We start from the raw sequence: 25,875 nt of genomic DNA, 5'->3' as shown, positions 1-25,875 counted from the left end.
TGTCCATGAGTATTTGGTGTTCTGGTGTCTGAATATGCTTAAGGAATTTTACTGCAAGTTTTTATGCTAGGCAGTTCAGATGATTGCCCTGACTGCCTCCTTGCAGAATAAGAGATCGCAGTTTGTGCTCTTGCCCCATAGAAACAGAACTGAACAAGTGTCAGTTCTGTTGAAGTCTGTTTTATAAATCTTACTGTCAGACATGAGGCAACTTTGGGAAGCCAAAGAACTTTCTCTGAACAATCCTTTTTAGATTAGGGTAGTTACTCATGCTGTTGAAATGAAACTATTAAACTTCAATACTTAACCTTGTTTGAGTGTATTCTGTAAAGCTGTCCCAGGAATAACAGGAAAATCTAGGCTTTGGGCAGATGCCTTCATTTTAAGATGTGGCACATTCTTTTCTGCATAAGACCCACACATCTGAATATTCAATCCTTAAGGCAGCTCACAATGTGCATTATCTGAAAAAGCAATCAGATTTGTTCAGTAGTTGGGCTTATAAAAGCAAGTTTTTTTATGTTCTTTGTCTTCCATGAGGTATGGAGCCCATCTGGAAAGTTTCAGGGAGGAATAATATACCTGCTGTAGGATATGGATCTCTTCTAAAGGTGTTAAACTAAAATTCTAACTCAATTTGTGTCTTATGCTAGAACAGCATTTTGCATTCCTTGTGTTAAGAGACCTTTAAAACACTTTTTTTCTACTTTTTTTCAAGTTTAAGTATTAGGAAGGAGAGAAAATAGATCTGCTCTGGGATTTCAGATAAATTGCTTCTGTTCTTTGCCAAGAAAGCTTACCAATGCATGGGTAATTTGTGATCCACTATCATTGTTTGTACAGATGTACAGTACGGATAACTGCACTTTATGTGGTCAATAAAATTAACACTGACTTGTCATTTAGTTAAACATGCGTGGCCTCGACTGTGTGCATGAACTTAAGTAATTAATTCTTCTGCTGAAATATGCTAGTATCTGAGCCTGACTTCTGCTTCCAGATAAATAAAACATGCCTTTTGTGTGGGAGTTTTATGGGCAGTCCTGAACCATCCCCATCTTTGTATGTTGTTTTGATAAAGCAGTGTTAAGAAATTCCATGAGCTGGGATTGATATGGAATGTTCAGGCCATCTTGGGCTGCCTCAGATGTCATTAACATCTTAGCACATCTCACGTGTTAGGTTGTAGCCTAATGAAAAGTGATTTTTTTTTTTTTTTTTATTTCTTCCTAATTGGCTTGCCAGTCTAGAAGGCTGCTGCCTCTCTCCTCTGCCGACCTGTGATTGCTCCTGTGGGGTGTTTCTTGTTATACAATGTCTGTCATGCAAGGTGTGGCATTCATGTGTTTAATAGTGTCCTTGTCATGTGAGTATTTTGTGCTTCGGCTGTGCACCTTTGAAATGATGAAGTTACCTACCTTATAAAGTAGTGCTGAAGGTGCAGCTGATGTGGAGACCTAGGATAATCCCTGTGAGACTACCCTTCATTCCCATTGCTATATCTCTAGAATAGATTTGAATTTAGGGTATTCTTGGTGCCACTGATACTTGGATGTGCCATCCTACTCCTGGTGTGATAATCACCCAGAGTAGAGTAGTTGAGAGCAATGACACCTGCAGTGGGTCTAGCTGCAAAATGGCCATGCAGGAGCAGTTTCTTGAACAGCTGATTTAGCAGAGACTGTTGTGCAAAACCCTGTCCTACCCTGCATTTAGCTAGGCAAGTAACTTAAAAAGTGCCTGGCTTGCTGTAGTGCTGTGTTAATGAGAGCTCTTGAAATCCAAGCCACTATTGTGTCTCAATTTCAAGCTCTGCTCTAGACAACAATTTTCTCAGATTATGCCCATTTGTCCTAAATTTAGGTGGTTACTTATAAACCAGAAATTGCTGTCCTTGCTGATAGATGCAGATCTCTTGATATATTTGGTATTTTGAAGAAAACTTAGGCAGGAACACAGCAGAAATAGCAGTGTGTAATAAGATAGTGCCCTCTTTCATGGAAAAAGACAGTTGGTAGACCAGAATAATTATTTTTACTGTGCCCTAATTTTGCCTTCATTCTCTTCTTTTAAAACTGATTTGCACTATTTCCATTAGAACACTTAGTTCTGTCCTTAGACTTCTGTAACTGATTAGGTGGGATTAGTTGATTCACCACTTACTGTACCTCATGGCTACTTAGCACACATTCACAACATGGCTGGTCTCAGGGAGTCTAAAGATGAGACTAACTTTGTCCTAAACAGTTTGGTCAGCTGCGGTTCTGACTGGGGAACAGTTTACAGAATGGTTTGGCCCTCTGTGTTTCAGCTAGTCTGTGTGGCACCTCTTGTGCCTCCCTTCCTCTTCCCAATCAATCTGTATATAGATGTCTGCTGGACATTGGGATAAGAACGCCATAAAATGCTTTTTGGATAATTTTTAATAAAATACTTTCTATTTTAAAGTAAACTTTAGAGCTCTAGGACCTCCCATGAAAAAGTGACCAGGAATTATGATGTATGTTGTAAATCACTTTTTCCAAATATCCTTCCTGAAACATCTTTTTTGATCACATGTTCTTTACTTCTACCCCAGAATTTTCATGGACAGTAAGACAAAGGTCAGAAGTGGTCCTGATTTCCCTCTTGTGGAGTTTTTTCCTGTGAAAGTAGTCTCTTGTCTCAGAATTTTAAGTGACAGTAAAGTTAATTAAAGACATGGAAAAGAAATGATGTTCAGTGTACCACACTGTGCCGCTGTTACGAACACATTTAGCAGGCAGTTTGATTGCTAGTTTTGTATTTCCACTTGACATTTAAGCTTAATTGGTTTGAGTGATCATTTGCTTGCCTATGCATCTAAAGATAACAGGTTTAGTGATGACCAGAAGCCTTCCTTGAGTATAATACATAGCTTAAGGTGTGGAAGTTGCCACTTGAGGCACATGATGATAAAGTGTAATATAAATCTTTCTGTGTAGACTGAGAGTCACCTCAGTACTTTCACACCAGGTTTTACCAACTGGTAGAATAAGATCAATGTAATTTCAGTCATTAATTTCATTTGTACCTTTTTAGTTATGCTGTGTGTACATGGGCAAGGTGTAGTGTTTACAAAGCAGTTGTGTTTTTACAATGAAACACTCATAATGATGGCTTTGTTGGAGCAATGCTGAAGATGCTATTCAGCTGTTTTCTTGCAGAAATAGTTTCAATATTTTAGTAATGGGGATTTGAACATCAAGTTCCTTATTTAAATCCTTTCTGATTAAGTTCTTTAAGTCCTTTTAAAGGCTTTTAAAAATGCAGTAGAATTCTCAAACTGTTACATGAGAAGGGGAAGACAAATAAATGAAAGTACTGATGTGAATGGTGAAAGCCTCTGTGCTGAGTCTCATGAGCGGCTTGGCATAAAGGAATTTCGTTATTGCCCTGATGTTCAATGCAGGGTTGTTCTTACCGAAGGCTGCAGTTCAGCAGGGAATAATGAAGAGAGGTTTGAATTATTTTGGAGATGTTTAGTTAGGTTTTTGAATAGTAGCTCTGTGAGGGGCAGTAAAAACACATTAATAGGATTCTTGACCTCTTTTTCTGACCTTTAGGGTGAGACTGGAATGGAGGTAGCAAAATATCTGGGAATGGTACTAGAGAAAGGTTTAGATTATAGTTATTTTACACTGCTACCCACTATTAACATCCTCTCAGAAAATTTATTGAACATTGATACCCTGTGTTGTGGGGAGATAGCTTGCCAGGCAGGAGAAGAGATTATCCTAAGGAAACAAGTGTTTTGTTCGTTGGTCCTGTGGCAGAAATAAAAATGAAGAAGGAAGTGTTGAAGTGTGTAGTACTTAAGTGTTTAGTATTTGAAACTAACACTGTATTTTCTGAATTAAATAATATAAAAGGAAATTGTTTTTTCTTGCCAGCATAATGTGGAAAGTATTTTCTTCTATTAATAGAAAGCTTTGAGCTAATGGAATATTTGTTCAAGTTAAAGAAAACCATGGGACTACATTGGAAGCTTAGGTTTTTTAACTGTGTAAAACTTCAGTGAGAAACCAGTTACATATAGAAAGCTTGATGTAATTTTGTTTATTGCAAACTGGAAGCTTGAAGAGTATATTATGAAATGGTTCTTTGCTGCTCTTCTAATCTCCTAAGTAAACACATCTGGATTGATTGTGGTAATTGCTGAAATTGCTCAGTACTCTTAACTTTTTGGTGTTAGAATTAAACTTACCAGGTTTTAGTTCTGAAAGTGTGTGAACAAAAGTTGGCAGCAGAAGGGGAAAAAGTGGGAAGGAAACATCTAGTGTATGAGCTGGATGTAGATTTGGATGTCCAAGCCTGTAAACAAATGGCTTGAATGAAGGGTCTGTGTATTCGCATCTCTATTTGACTGGGGGGGCTGATTGTGATGTATGAGCCTTAGGCTGTTGCAGCTTGGTGGTAGGCGTGGCAAGAAGGTAGAGGGGAAGACCAGAATAGGGACTACATCATGTTTCTTGGTGAGTTTTAGTCACTCTTCACTGTGAGTGGTAGATGATGTATTATGTCAGCATCATCCCTCTTAACTAATATTCCATAAAGCTTTCCAGGCAACTACATCAACACAGAGCTAAACAAGCTGAAAACTGTTCTTAGGGAGAAGAGAGATGAGTCACTGATTCTCTCCTGACTGGTTTTAACAGTGTGTAGTGTGCTAGACTTCTACTGTTGAGATAGAGGGTGAAACATTGGTCAGAGTACTGTCAGACAAAGGGGTATGTAGATATTGGCTGAAACAGGATGTTTTCACTGTTTGTGCCTCTGAACACAGCAAGTTTGGCTGCTGTGTACCAGACTCTCAATTTGTAATGTGTCACATGAACTGAGGGATATGTGAAAACAGCTTATAGTGTGGTACTAATTATTTTAAATATGCCCTGTCCTAAGAACTCGTGTGGGGTGAGGGTTACCTATGCTTTGCAAGGACTATCGTCTGTTTCAGGCTTTTTAAAAATGTGAGTTATGAGGTAGCAGCCTCTGTGTACCCCTCAGTGCTAAAAAGCTTTTCTCTGGATTGTGCAACTTTTATATGCATTGCTGTTGATATTGTAAAATGCTCAGCAGATTTAAGCAATTACTGTCCCCTTGCTTCAAACTTCTAGGGGAAGGGATTGTGTTGTTGCAAAAAACATACTAGACTGTCTCATAAATGTGACCTCTTATTTGGATGCAGAAAAGGCTGGGGATGTTGTCTATTTGGACTCCAGCAAGGCCTTTGACAACTGTCTCCCACAGCACACTCCTGGATAAGCTGGCAGCCTGGGGTTTGGACAGGAGCACTCTTTGCTGGGTTAGGAACTGGCTGCATGGCTGGACCCAGAGAGTGGTGGTGAGCAGTGCTGCATTCCAGCTGGAGGTCAGGCACCAGTGGTGTTCCTCAGGGGTCTGTGCTGGGGCCCACTCTGATCAATATTTTTAACTGATGAGATGGATAAGGGTACTGAGTCTTTCATTAGTAGATTTGCAGGTGATGCTAAGCTGGGAGCGTGTGTTGATCTGTTGAAGGTAGGATGGCTCTGCTGGGATGGGTTGGATGGATGGGCAGAGTCCCATAGGATGAAGTTTAATATGTCCCGAGTGCCAAGTCCTGCATTTTGCCCACAATAACCCCCTGCAATGTTACAGGCTGGGGACGGTGTGGCTGGACAGTGCCCAGGCAGAAAAGGGACCTGGGGGCACTGGGGACAGCAGCTGAACATGAGCCAGCAGTGTGCCCTGGTGGCCAAGAGGGCCAGTGGCATCCTGGCCTGGATCAGGAATGGTGTGGCCAGCGGGAGCAGGGAGGTCATTCCTCCCCTGTCCTGGGCACTGGTGAGGCCACACCTCGAGTGCTGTGTCCAGCTCTGGCCCCTCAGTTTGGGAAGGACGATGAGACGCTCGAGCGCGTCCAGAGGAGGCAACGAGGCTGGTGAGGGCTGGGAACACAAACCCTGTGAGGAACCACTGAGGAGCTGGGGGTGTTTAGCCTGGAGGAAAGGAGACTCAGAGGTGACCTTGTCACTCTCTACAACTCCCTGAAAGGTGGCTGTAGCCAACTGGGGGTTGGTCTCTTTCTCCAAGCAGCAGCTGACAGAACAAGAGGACACAGTCTCCAGCTGTGTTGGGGAAATACAGGTTGGATATTAGGAAAAAGTTATTTACAGAAAGAGTGATAAAGTACTGGAATGGTCTGCCCTAGGAGGTGGTGGAGTCACCATCCTGGTTGTGTTCAAAAGCAAGTTGTATGTGGCACTCAGTGGCCCTGGTTTAGTTGAGGTGTTAGGGCCTGAGGATTTGGCATGGCTGCTTTTTGCAAGTAATGTAGGGGAAAAAATTGATAGGCATTATCTTCTTAATAATTACTCAAATATTTTTTAGGGTATACCACTGATAAGTTTACTGAGTATATACTTCCTCTTCTAACTGCCTGATGGCTGATAAGCTGTGTAGCACAGTCACTTTAAAGCACACATTAGTCAGTGGGGGCTCCTTACCCACCCTGTACTGAAAGTGGTGACTAATCTCTGGTTCTGACTTTCCATTATGGAGTGCAACCTTTACCCTCTGGTAACTAGGTGGAGAATTTCACAAAATAGTCTAAAACATTCCTGCCTCCTGGGCTGGGTCCTCCTTACCTTACAGCCAGTGTCTGCAACTTCTGTGTCTGCTAGAAAAGATTTGAGACATCAGATGTGCTGCTAGGCTCTTGAAAAATCTTGCTTTGGATAGTGGCTCTTCAGCAGCGTCTGTGAAGCTTTAGCAGCGTGAGAGGAGCTAGCAATGAGAAGTCAGCCTGCACATAAAAGCCTGATCCAGAGGCTTATTTTGGCACTTGTTTTGGCATTATGTTGTCTGATGAGATTGAGGTTGTACAGTGACTTCCACACTTTTTACGGTGTTTATAACACACTTTTCTAATGAACAGAAGAAGGTTATGAGCCAAACATTTTTGCAGTGTTACAGAATATGCAGTGATAGAGAACCTTTTTTGCCTTTAGTCAAAAGCAGCTGATTCAGAGCTTAAATATCACTTAAGGTTAGCAGACCTTTCTGTACAAATCTGAAGTAGTCTCATTTTGGAGAGTATGGGTTAAGCAGGAAGAAGACTTAATTTTTTTTTCTTCTGGTATAAAGTTGTGAGGGAGTCTTTAGGCTTTAGAGTTTAACATTGAAATGTTAATGCTTCTTTCAACTCTGTTGAAAAGGAATTTAGCAGTGTGCATTGACAGTGAAGGCAGCCAACACTGTCCTGAGCTCTATTTGTAGAGAAGTAATTATTCCTCTCTGCTCAGTACTACTTAGCTATGTCTAGAGTACTGTATCTAGTTTTCAGTCCTTGATCCAGGCAACACATGAACTGGCAGCAAGCCCAGCAGCAGAACCACCAGGGTCGTCAGGAGGCTGGAGCACAGGCCTGGAAGGGGAGGCTGCAGGAGCCTGGGTTGCTTTAGCCTGAAGAAGAGTGGTCTCAGAGGTACCTGACTGCAACCCCTTCATATCTGCAAGGGGTGCCGTCAGGAACATTGGGGCCAGGCTCTTCACAGCACTGGGAAAACGAGATACAAAGGCTGTGACTTCTAATAAGACGTAGATACAAACCCAGTAGATTTAACAATTAAAAAACCAACAAAACACCAAAAACAACCAGTCCAGCTTCACTGTGAGAACAGCCATGCAGTGAAACAGGCTGCTTGGAGAGGTTGTGGATCTTTGTAGGCATTAAAAGTACAGCTGGATTGAAACCCTGACTCATTGCTGATCCTGGCCAGAGGCCCAGAGACCTCCTGAGGTTTCTTCTAACCTGAATGATTCTGGTCGTTCTGCTGGCTCTGCAGATGTATGACTGACCATTCTCAAAACACGTGTTTTAGACTGTTAACCTGCAAATAAAACTGACTTTGTCATATAGGTGTGGATTGTTTCTGGACTGAGTTACAATAGCACTAAGAGATAACAAATATTTGATGGCTGTTGTGATCTTGTTTCTTGAAAGATAAGGGTAATAAAAAAATCACAAGGAAAATTCAGCCTTGTCAGGTGTCACCTTAAGGACATCAGACTCTTAGTTATTAAATACTGTCCTTTGGAGTCTGTGGGCCCAAACACTTCAAGAGTTTCAAGATACCTTCATGTAGTTAACCCCACTCAGCAGTGTTCAAAATTATAAAGGAGCTTAAAGATAGGTTTTTTTTTTCCTTTGCTTGCTTAGTTACTGTGAGCAGGTTGGATGGGGCTTTGAGGACATGGTCTAGTAGAAGGCATCCATGCTTATGGAAGGAGGGCTGGAACTAGATTATCTTTAAGGTCATTTCAACCCAGACCTTTCTTTGATGCTACAGATGGGGTTTCTTTGTGCTTTTTGGGACATACTATTTCAGAACTCGGCACTGCTGTAGAACACACTAGGTAAGGAATTACTAGGAAATTGAACCTGACATACCTTTTACTATTAGAGGTATGCAGAAACAGAATTCCACAGGATTGGTAAAACTTGGTTTGTACAAATGGATGAAGCTTTTCTCCTCTATTTAGGCAAGTGTCAGATTTAGTCCTTAAAGATGTCTTCTCTTGTACATAAGTAATCCTAAATAAGGGACTTGCAGAATCCCTCTCTCAAGGTAGAAGGAATAACTGTTCTATTTTTACTGCTGAAAAGAATTTTATATGACGTAAGTAGTTTAATACTTTTTACAAAAATAACATATTAGTGCAAGTGATAATGTGATAATGAACAGTACTTCTGTAATCCATCTTTGTTTTACTTGCAGTTCTTTAGCATTGCAGAAGTTGTCTTTTAGAGGTTTGGGTGGTGATGGGTTTCTTTTTTTCTCCCTTCCAGCAGTCTGGAAGAAGGGATACTATAAAATTAACTGAGACCTGGAATGCTTTCAAAAATAAAAATTAAGGAGAAACCACTAAAAGCAAGTTATCAATTGCTGTCTAGATAACAGCAGTAGCCTGGCTTCTTTTTTAGTTCTAGTTCCAAAAGTAGTGCTAAAAATTTGAGTGACCAAAATACAAATTATCTAACAATTGTTTCCCAGTAACTGTGGTACAGGATAAATATACTAAAATGTTCTCTTATGTTACTTCAAATTGTATTTTGTTTACAGACCCTTTTTCTGCAGCTACCAAATACAAGAAATACAGCTGTATCAAATGTTTGAGTGAGCCCTAACAAAAGTGAATGATGTTTCAATAGTACTGTCAGAAATACTTTCCATTTTGTATATGGAAGTATAGCTTCTCCTAATGTCAGATAAATCTCATTGTTTTCAATACTCTTGTTCAAACAGTATTGAAACAGCAGGTTAAGAGCTGCTTATTTGAAAACCCTGTGCAATTGTGACTATTCAGTCCTTCACAAATTATAGAAATTAAAATATTTGAGGAATGTTGAAGTTCCAATACTAGATGAAAAATACCAGTTGGGAGCTAACTTTATGTGAAAATGACCTTTAGATGAAAATTGGATGACTAACCAGCTAAATAAAACTCCATGTTATTCTTAAGTTCTAGCATAAAGAGCCAAATGCAGACATGCTTTCTGATGCTTGTCTCAAAACTGTGCCACCCCCCCCCCCCCCAGTCAACTATTTTCTTTCAAATGACAATCAGATGGGGATGCAGAAAACTAAGGGAGCAATTTTCATGAGAGCAGGTAAGAGCTCAGGATAAAATATTAGGATCCTTCCTCTTTTAGCATCTTTTTAATTCTTAAGATTTTCTTTGAAATATGTTGTTCCTTGAGGCAGTTAGAATTTTTGCTGTAAAGCTGGTTAAGAGCTCTGCTTGTTGATGAGGTAACATTTATTTTTAGAAGGTATTGAAGTGGTTCCAAAAGAAACCTCCAAGTTTTAGGAACAAGTTATCCCTTACAGGACTTTTATTTTTCCTTTGGGTTATTTGTCCATTTTTTGTGAGTTTGAGACTTCCCCAGTAGTTGCTCCGTATTTTAGAGCAATTTAGTGTGCTTTTCAGATCTAGGTGTTGACAAGGTGGCCAGATCTAAGCATTGCTGCCTGGTTGTTGAAGGATTCTAAGGACTTTTACTAGGCAGTTTGTGGGCCTCTTCTAGTTTGATATAGTGATGTTTTGGATTTGACAAAAAAAGTGAAAGAATATTTTTAAGTAAAGGATCATAAAGACACTATGAAGGTAAAAGGAGCCACACCCTTTATCAGTATGTGAATGGATATTTGAACTGGGACAGGGCCTTGGCAGAAGAGCCTGTGTACTTCTGGGGAGTTCCTTTTACAGCCAGTAGCTGTAAAAGATGATTAGGCAGTTTGTGCTCTGTACCTGTCTCTTTGCTGGCCAGTCAGATTGGCAGCAAGGGTCTGAGAGCTTCAAGAGGGACTTTTGTCTTTTTCATCAATACAGTTGCTAATTTCTTTAAGAATGTGGGAGAAAGAGGTTGAAAAGGTACTATAAAGGGAAGCACTTATTTTCTTACAGATCACTCGTCAGATGATATATAGCACCTTTAATTATCAATGTAAACAACTTTTGGCTGCAGTATGCACTCTGCTTGAAATAATCTTGATGAGCCATCAGAAGTGGTAGATCAATATGCTTTACAATCCATTTAAAAAGTACCAGGAAGGAACACAACTTTCTCCTGCAAGCTGTAGCTATAATTGTTTTGCTTAATAAGTTAATATGAGAACATGAGCAGCACTCTTAGGTTCTGAGGTTATTGTTCATCTGTACTTGAGATACTCTTTGATATTGAAGGCTTACTTGGATGTCATTAAACATCTGAAAGTAAAATCTGAAAGTAAAATCTTCATGTCACTAGGCATACTAGGTTAGATATATGTGGGGAAGAGAAGGAAATAACCAAGGTAATTTGGCCTCAGTAAATGCGTAATTCTAATAATGTTTCAAGTGCACATGATGCAAAATTTACCAGATTTTGCTGATTGCAGCCTCGGTGACTGCTATATGTAATATAATGGTGAGAAGTGGGGTCTTGACTTAGTAGATGAATGTTAGGTACATGCATTCCTAAACATAAGCAATTAGGTTCAGATTTTTTTCTCTACTGTCACTACAGTGTTCTGTTACATGCTTAACTTTAGTAGACAGAAGGAATAGATGAGTGTATGTGTTAAGAAAAGACTTGTGAAAGCTAAATATTATTCTGGTATGGTTTGAATAAGCCTGTTGATTTTCTAGATGTTCTAAAAGGGTATTTTCAGTTGTAGGAGGCATCAGAGAAGTTGTTACCTGCCTGATGGGTTAAACATGCTTTTTTTAGAGATGCAGGGATTACAGTATAATTGGTAAGAGGGAGAAAAAGCATCAAAAATAACCACGTATTTTCTTGGGTGTTTATTGTTTGTGTGTATTGTGTGGATAGTTATCATATGCTTGTTGATCAGGAATTTAGGGGTCACCAATGACAGTGGATTTCAGAAGCACTGATGGGGCAAAAATTTCAAAATGCACCTTGGCTATTTCAGGTTTTTTTGTATGATCTCATGTAGGGATCTGAACTTTTACGTCTTCTTTTGTCAGTGGTTGGAACAGCATCCAGGAAATCAGTGAGATTTATGTGCTGACTGTGTTAAATGTCTTTTCTGTTTGGGTGGGATGAGGCTGGAGGGACCAAAACACAATCACTTGACTTTCCAGGTTCTTTTTGGTTTAGATTGTCCTATAAGCAGGTTGCATGCTCTTAAGCCAAGTCCTGTGGTGTATGGTTAGGGAGACTGGCAGCTCTGGCTGCCATCCTGATGACTTAATTCTATGCAAAACGTGACCAACTGGCAGCCTGTGTTGCCATGCAGAGACTTGAAGAGGTAGCAGTGCTGAACTTCTCTTGCAGGAACCATTAAAATAAGAGGGAATCACATTTACTGGTAGATGGGGAGCAATTTGTACGTGGTAATACTATTTTTGCCGTAGGAGCTGAAGAGAGTAAGAAAACAGGTACATTACAGCTATGGTGAGTAAGTGGTTTCACAGAACTTTAAAGATGGAGAAATGGCCTTTTTTTGAGTAGAGAGATGTCTGCTCGCTGGAAATGAACTCATTCTTTCGCCTTGTAGAAAATCTTGCTATAGAATGTATGCACTTATCTGTGTTTTTAGCTTACAAAACTTTTATGACTGCAGCCTGAAATAAATCCTAAGTAATAATGACTATTTCTATTTGTTCCTGTTTAAGAACTGTCTAAATGGATGTTTTTTTTAAGTAGCTGAAAGACAAATGCAGGTTCATTTGTAATCTGTTCTGTGTATAGTGTACCATAACTAAGAGTTAAATCCAGGAGTATCTTTCTCAGTTATCTGAAATTAAGACATTTAGTGGGTATTACAGTGGCTATATAAATGCATTTTTGACTTGATGGAATACTCATTTAGATTTAATGAAATTTAATGGAGCTGTCTATTGAGTAGATTTTCTAGATTAATATAAATTAATTTATGCCCTACAAAATTCAATTCTGTAGTACCCTTCTGGTTTTTGCCCTATCACCTGAACTGACAAGATTTGTCTGATCTATATGGACAACCCATATTAATATGTGTAGCAACCTCATGGTCAAACCCAGGATATTTTGCATGGAATATCTCTAAGCAGTAAAATTCAGTGTTGCCACAATTATGGATTAGCCTTAACTCTTTAACTGTTAAAGGAAGTGATGTCATGATCATTAAAGTCTGTGTATCTTGTCCTTTAAAAAAAACCCCAAGCCTAATTTGGTACTAGTTCTTAAAATGATATAAGATTTATAAAGTAGGAGTTGGCTTGAATTATTTCACAGTAATTTGCCTTTTGACTGTTTGTAAGTAGACTTGGATGGAATTTAAGTATTTAAAAAATGCCTATTCTGAGAATATTTTGTTCACTGTCACATTACTGGTTATGAAGGTCCTCAGTATCTGTTTTGGGGTCTTTTTGCAGATGATTCAGCTCTAGAAGAAAGATTTGTCTTCACAAATTCCTTTGAAAGCACAATGGAATTTAGAGTTCAACAGAAGTCATCTAGGAACAAGAACATCGGACTTTGAGGAACAGCAGAGCTCAGAGAGCCCAGAAATTGGTCACTAATAAAGCCTCTTAGGCCACACAGCTTGGAAATGAATACCATTGAGACAGCAAAGCTTGAGGAGCATATGGAGGGTCAGCCAAATGAGACTTCTAATGGCTACTCACGACCTACTCTCTCAGTCAGTGAAGAGAACAAAAATGGCACTAGCAAACCAAAGGGCTTGTCTAATGGCTTGCGAAAAACAGCAAAGAAGTATCCTGATTACATCCAGATTGCTATGCCTGCTGAATCTAGGAACAAATTTCCTCTGGAATGGTGGAAAACAGGCATTGCCTTTGTCTATGCTCTCTTCAACTTGATTTTAACAACTGTGATGATCACTGTGGTCCATGAGAGAGTACCTCCAAAGGAGCTAAGCCCTCCCTTGCCTGACAAATTTTTTGATTACATTGATCGTGTGAAATGGGCTTTTTCTGTATCAGAAATAAATGGAATGATACTACTTGGATTATGGATATTCCAGTGGTTATTTCTTAGATACAAGTAAGTTAGCAATACATTTTTTTTTCTCTGCTGTATGTTTATGTTGCTCATTTCAGGTAGAAGAAATTGCACAGTAAAATCCCTGACAATATTGTAGAATAGGGCTGGCAGGAAAATAACAAAGGGATGGCTTGTTTACAAAATGTTCTAGTGTCCATGCTAGATATGGAAATACTGCTTTTCTGATTATTGAATAATGTTTTTGAATTCTGAATTTCTGACACCTGTGTTGTACTAGTCAAATTTATTCTGACATTGGGCTTTTCAAAGTGTGTTTACTGACCTGGGGGTGTTCAAACTGAGGAAATCATGATGATGGAAGAAAATATCATCCAAATTTGAGGAAGAACACGCTATCCTCTACAGCTAAATAGAAGTTTGCTCCTGTGTCTTCGTTGCCTAAACTATATATATTTAAGTCGAGAATGTGGTTATATTATGAGACTAAACAGAAAAGGTCACTGAATAGAGGAAAACTGCCTGACTGCACCTGTAAGTTAGATGAGGCCATGTTAAATCGGTGGGAACTTCATGCTGTAAGGAGCTAACAAGACTAAAAGCTGAAGAGGGATGTTTTAATATTTGATTCAGAGGAATATATGGTCTGGAGCTGCTCTTTCAGTCTAAGGATTTAGCTATCTAAATTTAGATTTTATCTAAGATTTAGCTATCTAGCTAGAGCTCCATAACTGTTCACTATCCTGCATGTGAACTTTGCACTGAATCTGTTTTCCCTCCTTTCCTTACTTTCAGATCAATAGTGGGACGCAGGTTCTTTTTATAATAGGAACTCTGTATCTGTACCGCTGCATTACCATGTACGTCACCACCTTACCTGTGCCGGGGATGCATTTTCAGTGTGCGCCAAAGGTAAGAATCCTTGCCTCTTGCTTCTTGCCTTAGTCTCTGCATCAGTCCTGATGGCTCCTTAGAACAAATAGTAGATAATGTTTCAGGTCTTACTAAATAACACAAATTACTTTCAGTTGATGTCTTCAGAAACATAGGTAGTGATAAACCAAAACTTGTGTGGCAACAGAGCCTCAAGTTGTTGATGCAGTTGGGTGCTCCCTTTCAGAACATCTTAGGTTGAAATTGTGCTGCTGCTAAATCAATCAACTTGCTTCTGAGGCTCAAGCTAATCACTCAATATTGTAGCAATATTTTTTCTTGTATATTTTTTCTTATATATTTTTTTCTTGGGTAGGCTACCCAAGGTCAATACCCTAATTCATGGGCAGATATGCAAGCTTGTGTTGCTGTATCCCTTTAAAAACCCACACTGTTACATGCTTTGCCTAGTTTCTCACACTGTTTGGTCAAGACCTATTGCAGTACATGAAGTCAGCTGCCTGTCTCTGCTTCCAGCCTGCAAAATGTATAGGAATGTGACTTAAACAAGTTCATCTGCGTAAATGAACTGATACATGTAGAAACATTGATGTGCTAATAGCTTCACGAGAGTATTTTACAAGTTTATTGACACTAGAGTTGAGTGCTGACATGAAAGAGTTGTTACTCTCACTTCAGGTTACTAATAAAAAGTTGTAGACTTGAAATTCCTTGGAACAAATTCTGTTGTGTTGGCTGTACTGGAAAAAAAAAAGTATTGCCAGCTTGGGGAGGGGGATAAGTTTGTCACCGTTTGGATAAGTTTTCCAGTCTTGAGTTACAGCATCATGGCTGTTGTCTTCTACATTGAGGTAATGTGGGGACATAGTGGATGCACTTCTCGTATGAATCTGTGTCTATTGGAAAATGCTTTGTTTAACTGCCACTACTGTACAGATTTAATGGTTTTGTTCTAAAAGCTTAGGGAATGACTATGTAGTAGACTGTGTATTGAGGAGTGAGAAGAGGTAATCAAAGGAAAATCCAAATGTCTGCTGAAATTGCATTTTGCTAGCATTAAACCAAGATGAATTACATGAACTCTGGAAAAACACTTCATGATGATTCTTCTGGATTTCTTTTGTCATATGTGAATATTTTTCTGATTATGGAAAACAGTTATCCATTTTTCTTGAGTTAATTTAAACCAGCTAGATAAAACTGCCTAGTATCTATGAGAAATCAAAAGCTGGTCCTAATACATGCTTTAAAAATGTACATCCCCCAAATATGATTTAAGTCTTGACTGAGTTTGTAACTGAATCTGAAGGAAAGTGAGTTTGAGGTTTTTACTCAGTAGAATCACTGGTCAGCTCTGAACAGAATAACAGAATTTGTATGCAAGGTTGTATTAGTTTCATTCATTCTGTCAACTGCTGTTGTGAGAGATCTGACCTTACAAATTTTTAATGTTCACCTTTTCAGTATATTCTGCATCTCATTCTCATACAATGTATATTTTAAAATAGCCTAGGAAAGCATAGACAGCATGCTAGTATTACCAAACTGATTTTTATCACCTGTCATCTTCTAAATGCATGCTTATTTGTTTAAGAGTATGTGTAAGAAACTCAAAGAAAAGGATTTGTCTTTTTATCCTGTCTCCCTGACTCCATGTGTGTTTGGGTAAGAAGGTTACTTGAGTCATACGGTGTATCTTAATATTTATTTTATACTTTTCTGGTGTTCTAGTTGAATGGAGACTCTCAGGCAAAGGTTCAGAGAATCCTGCGACTGATTTCTGGTGGTGGTCTATCCATAACTGGATCACACATCCTATGTGGAGACTTCCTGTTTAGTGGACACACTGTAGTATTAACGCTGGTCTACTTGTTCATCAAAGAGTGTAAGTGGTAGTATTTCAATGCACTTTCTTGTTCATATTTGTTGTACTGGGAAAACGAATGACAAAAGCACGTGTAAAACTACTGCCTTCCAAAAGTTACTTGTCACTTTCACACAGACTGTATTTATAAGGGTTTGAAACACAAATTGAGTGGAAATAGAACTGTGGCTGCAGTAAAATCATAAAATGGTTGAGGTTATCTAGCCCAACCTTTCTGCTCAAGGAGAGTTCTGTAGAGCACATTGCACAGAATTGTGTCCAGACAGTTCTTGAATATTTCTAGTGAGGGAAGCATGACTTCCCTGTGGTGAATCCGTGCTTACTTTGTCTGATCACCTTCTTGTCTTTCATATGCTTAGTGATGGCCTCAAGGGTGAGCTGTTCCATCACTTTCCTAGGGATTTTGGTAAGGCTGACTAAAAGTGTTGTGGACTTTAATTAAGGGCTGCTGGGCTAAACATGTCACCTCTATCTTTATGTAAGTGTTTACTACTTGAATAAAACAAGATAGCTTTTCATCATTTGTTGACAGGTTATTTATGTATTGGATAAAGCATGCTGTAGTAATTGCGCACACCAGCTCTGTGCAGGTTAGCTGCGGGGGTTTGTATGGAAATTTGTGGCTTGAACACAGCATTACTGTACACTTTAACTTTGCCTCTGGGTACAGTCTCTTTTCTCAGGTGTGTTGTACATTAGTTACTGCAAGCAGTGAAAAGTTAATTCATGCTCTTTGGATGTCTTGTGCGAGTCTCCTACTTAATGCTTCTTGTAGTTGATAAGAATTTGGCAAGCATGCAGAAGATGCAGTTATGGTTTCCTCCCTGGCATCACATTGCTGTGGGGCATGGGAGGAAAAATCTGTGCTGCACCCAGGGTGTCTATTAGGTGTTAGAGAACTTAGCACTGACTTCCAAATCTAATATACGGTAAGCAGTGCTTCTATCTTGGCAGTATGGCCACTCATCAGCATGTAGTGGGGAGTTCCCTTCTCAGTTCACACGTTTGGAGTTGGAATCTTGTCTCCTATTGTTGTATCCTGAACTATGCAAATGCTAGCTTGGCTTATGGCACTGTGTAATTCTCACTGTAACAAAACTAAGACTAACTAGCATTAGTTTGATGTCTTCCTTTTATTAAAATGCTGAGAGAACAAGGTGCTGCAGTGCTACTTTCTGCCTTAAACAAAAACCACAATATGAAAGGGCCTCTTGAATGTGATAGACTCCAAACTGCAGATTTGAAATGTTCTTCTTTGAGCTGTGATTTAAGATGCTGATTATAGTTTGATGATTCTTAGACCTAGGTCCTTCTGTGGTGTGACTATAACTGTGGAAATGGCATTTGTAACTTAACAAAATTACCAGTGCAATATTAGGAAAGTATCCTAATAAGAGTTGTTTGTTTGCCTTGTTTTGTTTGTTACATTGTATTTTAATGCTATTCACATACTAAATTGTACCAGAAAAGATAAAGACAAACCAATATTTTCTGGGCTAATTTCTCCTGTACTTTATACTATAAGGGATTAAAGCAATTTTATCATACAAAGTTTTGTAATAACTCTTTGAATGCTGCCTAATTGTTAGGCATATATTTCACTAGAATTGTGGTCTATGAGTGAGAAATGCATAGCTTTCCTTGTTTTACCTCCCATATAATAATTAAAATGTTATCTGAACCAGGGCATAAACCCTATAATTGCTCTGAATTAGAGACTGCTTATGGTGGTCTTTTTTGCTCTTTTGGTAACATGTCTTTGGTGCACGATACATTCTGAGGTTTTTATGACTGGCTTAGTGGACTTTTGCTCTGCTTTTCCTTTCATACTCTACCATTTTTTTACTTATTTTCTGCGCACCAGAATAGTTTTTCACCAGAATAGTTCTTCATATTTCCAGTATTTTTAGCCTTGGTATGTCTGTCTTGCTCAATGCTATTTTCATCAGCTTTTTGAGATTACGTGGCTTATTATCTTAAATAAAAAAATCACTGGGTGATCTGTCTGCAGTGGTCTGGGGAGAGTTTAAAGAATTTATTGTTTTGACACTTGTACCAGAAAGCAGCCCTACAGTTATTATTTTGCACAGGCCTCTGAGAGCCTACTGGCTAGGCTTGTTGAGATCAGTGACTTTTCTGCTGGTATTGTGGGAAAGTAAAGGCTGACTGTTGCCCCACAAGGCAAGAGGTGCCAAAACCTCCCACTGTGAGTGAAATGAAGCTGGTTAGCCTGTCAGAAATTATGAATGGTCGTTGTGACACTCGGGCATTTCTTCAATGGGGAAAGAAATACAAGAGAGCTTTTCCACTGAAGTGGCTGAAATGCGTTTTGAATAGCTTTGCTCCCGTTTGTTAAATCTTTCATTAAAGGGTATAAATTCACATACTGTCCTTTTCTGTACAGTGTATTTTGTTTCACAGAACTGAGGCTTCATGCAAATTAATTAAACCTAGGAATTAAAATGAGTGTCTTTTCTGTTTAATTTGTGGTCTCTGCTCAGGTTATATCAATTCTAGGGACTTGAGTTTACTCGAATATAGACTGTGAAAAGAAAAGATTAAATGCACTCTGGTTATTTAACTTGGCTATATGTTTAACTTCAGTTTTGTCTCTTCCTCTGCACCTCAGATCCTAGAAATGATTTAACTAGAAAACTTAATTTGATTAGAAAATGGGTGGCAGTGTTGTCTAACTTAACCATCTTGTGCTGACTTTAAAAGCAACACCTCAGTAAGTTTGCTAAATTCATTATGTAGATTCATACAAATCAAAGCAGGGGGTCTGTACCGGTGTGATATGAGTTATATTTCAAATTTAGTAGCCTTTATGTAATTTTCTTTTCCTCTTCCTTTTGTGAATTGTTAGAATAACAGAGATGGCTTTTGCTGTGTTTTTTCCCTGTCACCTCCATGTCTCACAGACTCACCACGTCATTTCTGGTGGTATCACTTAATCTGCTGGCTGATGAGTGCTGCTGGCATCATTTGTATCCTGGTTGCTCATGAACACTATACTGTAGATGTCATCATTGCCTACTATATCACCACGCGGCTCTTCTGGTGGTACCACTCAATGGCTAATGAAAAGGTGTGTGGCAAGTACCTTCACAATCAATGTGTAGCCTGCATTTGGTAAAATTGCCTAAAGGTGAAAGTTGATTCTTAATTTCAGAATAAAAATAGATGTTCCATATTGAAGTTTAAACAGAATGGGCAAGGAGTTTAACTTCATTGTTATTTAAGCAAATAATATTAATTTGTCTTAAAAAATACTTTTTGAGCCTTTGAGGTTTTAATGCTGTAGTTGATGTATAGAATGGCCCTTCTTTGTCTCAGCACATGAATAAGCAGTAGTAGAGTAATAAAATTTCTGGCCAACTGAAATTACCTAGACAGTCCTACAATTCCAGTGACAATTCTTGTGTAAATGTCATTAAGGTGCACTGTTCAGAAGGTTGCTGCTGCTGTTGTTTCAACAACACTTGAAGTAGAAGCATAGCTCTAAAGCCTATTTAATCTAATTCTCAACTATTACTCATCATTGGAAACATGACATGCCTGAAAGCACTCATATTGAAAAAGGCTTGAGTGCTTTGTTGCCCCAAATTTTGCACAGCAACAAGCATCCCTTTGTGGTAAAGTTGCTCAGTTTGTAGTATGCATTTGGACTATGATGCGTATCTCAATTCTGTGTTTTCTAGGCTAAATGCTTACTGTCTTTGCATGCAAATGCATTTGCATTTTTGCTGTTGTCTTGACTAATTGTAATTGATTATAAGCCTTTAAACTGAGTTGTCTTTTTGTCTTTACATGCTTGTGCTGATACAGACTTTAAAGGTGTCTTCGCAGACAAACTTTCTCTCTCGAGCATGGTGGTATCCAATATTTTATTTCTTCGAGAAGAATGTGCAAGGCTCTGTTCCTTGCAGTTTTTCCTGGCCGATATCTTGGCCTCCCAGCTGCTTCAAATCTTCATGCAAAAAGTATTCACGGGTTCAGAAGACAGGAGAGGACAATGAAAAATCTACCTGAAGAAAAGAAGGAAAGCATATGCTGTTTTTTTCATTTTTGATTTTTTTTTTTAAAACCAAAACATTAATGCTGTAACCAAAGTTCTTAAGAAGACTGTAACTGAAGAAGTGGACCAAGCTTCTGTGCAATTGATGGAAAGACAATTGTAGACACATATATTGCATTTCAGATATTTTCCTCTCATCAGGCTGTTTGGACCTATTCTACTCTTCAGTGCTAATGAAATGCACCACTGATGGGATTTTTTTATTAAAGAAAAAATGGAGCAGGACTTTGCTTTATTAACGAGATAGAGGTGCCAAAGACCACAGTAACTCTTCCATTACTATTACTCATCCACAGAAGCACCCAAAAGTCTCCTCTTCAGAGCTCTGGAGTGCGTAAGGGCAAAAACATACTAAAACATGAAAAAGTAAAGGCATAACATTGGCGTATTGAGGTGCATAAAAAAATAACACAATTGTGGGAAGTGGTTTCTTGCATTATTCTTGCTAATGAAGGTAAGGCCTTGGTGTGACTGGTACAGCTGGAAGCGAATCTTTTTTACACACTGCAGATATGAATATCTTAGGACCTGAAAATACTAAACACAATTAACTCCCATGTATTCTACTATATACCAGTTTTTACATTTTTATTAGTAATTTTATATTTAAACGGTTGTGCTACCTGATGAATTTGCAAATTAGAAATAGCTGCTAACATCAGAGCTCAAGGGGCCTAAAATTTTATCTTTAATAAGGGACACAGTTGCAACATCTAAATCTTGAATTGCAGCTGGCCTTGTGTATATAGCTATACAGTGCCTATCAGTGTATATAGATGCATATATACACAAAAGCACACACCTTAAACAAAATTATTTACTAGGAGGAGTGACCATAGAGTTCTTGATGCAGGCAAAAACTGTACAGCTCTCACCTGCTTGTGGAATGCAAAGCCAGGTCCAAAATGGGGCTACATTTGAAATAAACATTTTAATTTTAGTAGCAATCTCTTGCTGAAACTATGTAGCAGGTTTGCTTGGGAGCCCTAATTCTCAGCTGAATTTCTTTTTGTCTTTTACCTCTTGACAAATTTCTGTGACTTTAAAAAAATCAACCAAACGAAAGTGCTAAGGTGAAATATCTACAACAGCACCATTTCTTCAATTGCAACCTCAAATAATTTCATACTAAATTACACTGTGGTAGAACACAAATGTAGATTCCCCTTTTTCCCCCAGGGTTTCAGTCCAGCTAAAAGGCTATTTAAACAAGTTGGCTGTGAATGGGGGATGTTACCATGGGGTGAACATGTAACAAACCCACAGACTAACAGCTTGGTTTATGTTGCTTTGTATTGTTGTGAAACCAACCTAGAAAATTAGCACACCATGTTTAGCCATTTATATTCTGTATGAATTTCTGCAGTTAACTCAATATTATTTTCAGATCTTCACTAAAACCTAATGAAAAGATAAAACTGCATTAAGTGTTGAGGTGATACTAATATAAACAAAATGCTGCATATTTTAAGAATGTCTTGAACTGAGTGACAAGTATGAACACAATTTAAATAATGACAACTTCAGTTAAAGTTATGAAATGAAATACAGAGTATTCAAATATAATATTCAGTTAAGGGGATCATTGCTCTGAGTTGTACATGAGAATATTTTTGTGCATTTCAAGTATTTTTGTGCATTATTAAAATAATAAAATAAAAAGTGTTCTTTTCAATATGTTTTTGGAAAAACCTAGTTAAGAAAGAAATTCTGCTGATGTTTGGTGTTGTTATTTAAAATTACCTTAGTAGATTCTGATATGTGTATGGGCATCTCTGTGCTTTCATTTGCTTGCTTCTAGCAGACCTTGAACAGCTAAAAAGCTGGTATCAAAAAACTTCTGAATCCTTTTCTCTATCATATAAATGAATCTGTTCAACTCCAGTCAGTAGATCTCCCAGGATACTTATTATATCTGTACTGCCTCTTAGGTCATAACTTTTTAAGCTAAAATCTAAGCTTTGTGATACCTTAAATATGGTCATGTTAATCTACTTCTAGTAATACTTAGAATTTATTAATGGATTTCATTAGTGAACACTGTGCCTTGAAAAGAGCATGATGAAAAGCATTACCTAAGGAACTTATGCAGTGATTTTCATCTGGTGGCTGAAAAATAAACACTTTGATAGTCTAGATATTTAATTGTCTGCATAACCACCACCCTGCCTCAGTGGGATTTCTGTTATAGATCTGCAAAGCAGATCTTCATGCAGGATGAGGTGTTTGGGGTTTTTTTTACACTTATTCCTATTTCTGAAAGAAAAAATGTGAGATTGATAAAATAGAACCAAGTAAAGACTCTGCTTTTGTTGGGCTGTGTGAGCTTTCATTCTACTGCTAAATTTGATAGACATTTCTATTGTAATACAAAAGGAAAGTTTAAGTAGCAGTTCTGGCTCAAAATACTTGATTGCTCTTCTGGTTCAGTCTTCCCTTAAGTGCTTAATATTTATCCATTGTATGAAAGTTCTCAAAGGGGTATGTGTGTGTTTAATTAGCAGAAAGCCCCAATTCTCTACCCTCCCAATAGTTTTTAATTGCTTTTAACAGACTTGCATAGTGTAGCTGTATTTGATGACTCTTTAGACCTATATGTAAAGTGATAAAATGGGGTAAGTAATGGTGTACTCTAGTTCTTACTGATATAGTAGTTTATCCAATACAAACCACAACTCCTACATAAAAAAATACTGATTTTAACATCTTGGTCATTGTGTACAAATGTATACAAAGCTTAAAGTGTAGTTTCATCCTAAGAGGCAAGAGATTGCAGTAGGTAAAAAGGAGAAACTTGGTCTTTGCTTAGGTCTAGAATCAAGTGATCAGTATATTATTTTGTCTGTATATACCCAATACTTTGCAGTGTGTCACTAATTATTTTTTCCTAGTTACAGTAATAGTTCTCAGATGTCACATGAGCTGCCCCTTTACTGTGACTACTCTTCTCTCGACTGAAGAGCATTTACATGTTGAACTTTACAGATGCCTAATAAAAAAAAAAACTACATTTCATACACATGACTTATCAATATGAATTAAACGCTGATGAGCTTTCTTAAAAAGCCTAATGTAAGTTGAAATCTGGATTTAAAATGTTAACTTGAGCGTTTAAAGAAATGTGCAACTTAAGTGGTCATGGTACAGATGCTTACTCCTACTGCCAGAAATTATTGATGTCTACTTGAAAGCACTGTAAATAGAGACCTTTTTCGGTACGTGCTTTGCGCTCCCATGTGGACAGAAATGGTACTAACTGAAGGATTAATCATCCTTCACTGCTGTTTTCTTGGAAAGATCGCCACAGGTGGCGTAGTAGCAAAAACAGCTGTTCTAAACATTGCTATAAACCCTAGTACTGGATTTGCTGCCCTCCTTAAAAAACACTTGAGAGAGATTGAGACGAAAATGAGTTTAAAATATGCTACCTTCATTTAATAGAGAAATAAAGCTCAGCAACAGAGACAGAACTGGGAAGTCTTAAAAGAGATGAGAGACCATTCTCTTAATTGGATTATTGCAAATCCACTTACCAGCATCTTAAATCAGAATCTGTTCAATCTCTAGCTTTCTCCTATAAGTAGTATCTGGCTAGACAGTTTATCCTAAGTTGTTTAGTACTAACCCAAATTCTTTTTCTCATTTCATTAGATGGATTTACTGTTCTAGAGACAGATTCATTAACTTCAGTGCAATGTGAAGTCTTTCCATTAACTTCAGATGAACTTTCCCATAGCTCTTTGTTGGCTTTATGTTTGTTTGTAGGGATTTTTTCTTTCTTAGTGGTGTTTTTGTTTTTTGTGGTTTTGGTGGGTTGTGTTGTGTTTTTTGGTTTGTTGGTGGGTTGTTTTTTTTAATGCACAAACCTTGAATCTTAAGAATTCATGGGGTAATTTTGAAAATGGGTCCAAGCTGCCAGATGGACTGGAACCATTTTGCTTTACTGGCAGGTCTAATAGTTGTAGAGCTTCATTGTCATCTTGATATTTTTACAATATAGATGTTTTGGAATTACCTAGAACTCTTATATTGGCACGCAAAATTAGAGTGATGCTATAAGATTGAATATTTCTGTATTGAAGTGTTCTCTTCCAGTTATTGTGAAATCCGGGTCTTAAATTCAGTTACTGAGAATAGGGATCTTAAAAGTAAATACTCCTATTAGGCATCATTCAAATGAGTGCTGCTGCTTAACTGCACATGAGAAAAATATCCTAGCATGCCATTAAAATAACTTTGCTTATGAGTAAGCCTTCATGTGCCACTTTGTGATGCTTCTTGGAATCCAGAGAGAAGTGCTGTGAAACAGAAATTAGAGACAAAGGCATTTGTTGTAGTATTTATAAGGAAAAGGAAGGAAGAGGAAAACACTGAAGTTGATGGTGATCATATATTGGTTTTTTGCACAAAATTGGGCTAAAACTACACCTAATATGTGAGAAGTGTAGACTTAAGTTCTGTAGTAGTTCTGCAAAAAAAGCCAACCCAGACCTAAAAGGGGAGGCAGCAGTATTAAGCACATCATTCTGTGGTACAGCTGTGTATCTCTGCTGGCTCTCATCCATAACTTACAATATAAAAACAAGACCCAACTCAGTGAAAGAGGCTTGGAGATTAAAGTACTTAAATATTATTAGCAGTGTTTATAAGTTGTTCCTACAAGCTGTCACTAATAATTTCTAAAACAAGAACAAAGAGCTGCAATTCTTAAAACATACTGAAGCTTTTTCTATTTGGCTTCAGTTTCCATGGATTTAACCATATGATTAAATATTAATAACCTAGAAAGCAGCACATGCAAATGTCAGGCTAGATACAGGTAGCTCATGTATTGCAGGGAAACTTTCCTGTTCTGATCTCATTTTTCCTAACTAAACACTCAATGCCTGAATGATGTTTAAAGATGAAGTAACAGTACTGTGCAGTTTCTGATATGTATATGAAATACTGGTGTTGAGAATTCCTTCTTTCTACTGTAACTCAGTGATTAAAACCCCACAAAGGCTTGACTTTTTTTCAGTGAAAAATTTTTAATTGCAAAGGACTTGGAGTTGAGCAAATACCTAGCTGTTTGTTTTCTTGGCTCTTGGCTGTGCACTAACCTTAAAGATGCAAACCAAGTAGGAGGAGAGGACAGACCACTTCTTACTAGGAGGGAGCAATGTGTGACTTTTTGAAATAAAATTATATTGTCTGCATGTAACATGCAATCTTACCTGTACTACAGTTGAAAAAAGATGCTGTATTATGCTATTATAGTTAGTGTTTGCACTTTTTCAAATGATTCTGTAATGGTTGATCTGTCCTTCTGTTAGCTGAGGAGTGTTATTGTCCTTTATTAACTGTCTGTATGGTTAAACATAACTGGTTTTAGTTTCTGGTAAATGTCAATGGAAAAATTACAGATCCCTTGGATACAGTACCTAAGGTGCTTTAAAGTGTCTGTGCATGGGTTTCTTCTAGGAGAAACACTCTTCTTTCAAGCTGTGCCTAAACAATAAT

The 25,875-nt window shown here is 38.0% G+C and overlaps 1 protein-coding gene across 1 annotated transcript in view; it reads left to right on the top strand.

The window, feature by feature from the left end:
- Positions 1-22,035, top strand: part of SGMS2 (sphingomyelin synthase 2) — a 34,554-nt gene extending 12,519 nt beyond the window's left edge. The window contains 6 exon segments of the mRNA XM_066317830.1: positions 12,928-13,558; positions 14,312-14,334; positions 14,337-14,428; positions 16,142-16,295; positions 19,217-19,383; positions 20,124-22,035. Of these exon segments, the coding sequence (XP_066173927.1) occupies positions 13,104-13,558; positions 14,312-14,334; positions 14,337-14,428; positions 16,142-16,295; positions 19,217-19,383; positions 20,124-20,327 (1,095 nt within the window). The 5' untranslated portion in view covers positions 12,928-13,103 and the 3' untranslated portion in view covers positions 20,328-22,035.
- Positions 22,036-25,875: the final 3,840 nt, after the last annotated feature.

Source organism: Sylvia atricapilla, chromosome 4, assembly GCF_009819655.1.
Source record: "Sylvia atricapilla isolate bSylAtr1 chromosome 4, bSylAtr1.pri, whole genome shotgun sequence".
Lineage (NCBI taxonomy): Eukaryota > Metazoa > Chordata > Aves > Passeriformes > Sylviidae > Sylvia > Sylvia atricapilla.
Note: the sequence above shows the minus strand (reverse complement) of the source record. Positions and strands in the feature narration are given on the sequence as shown.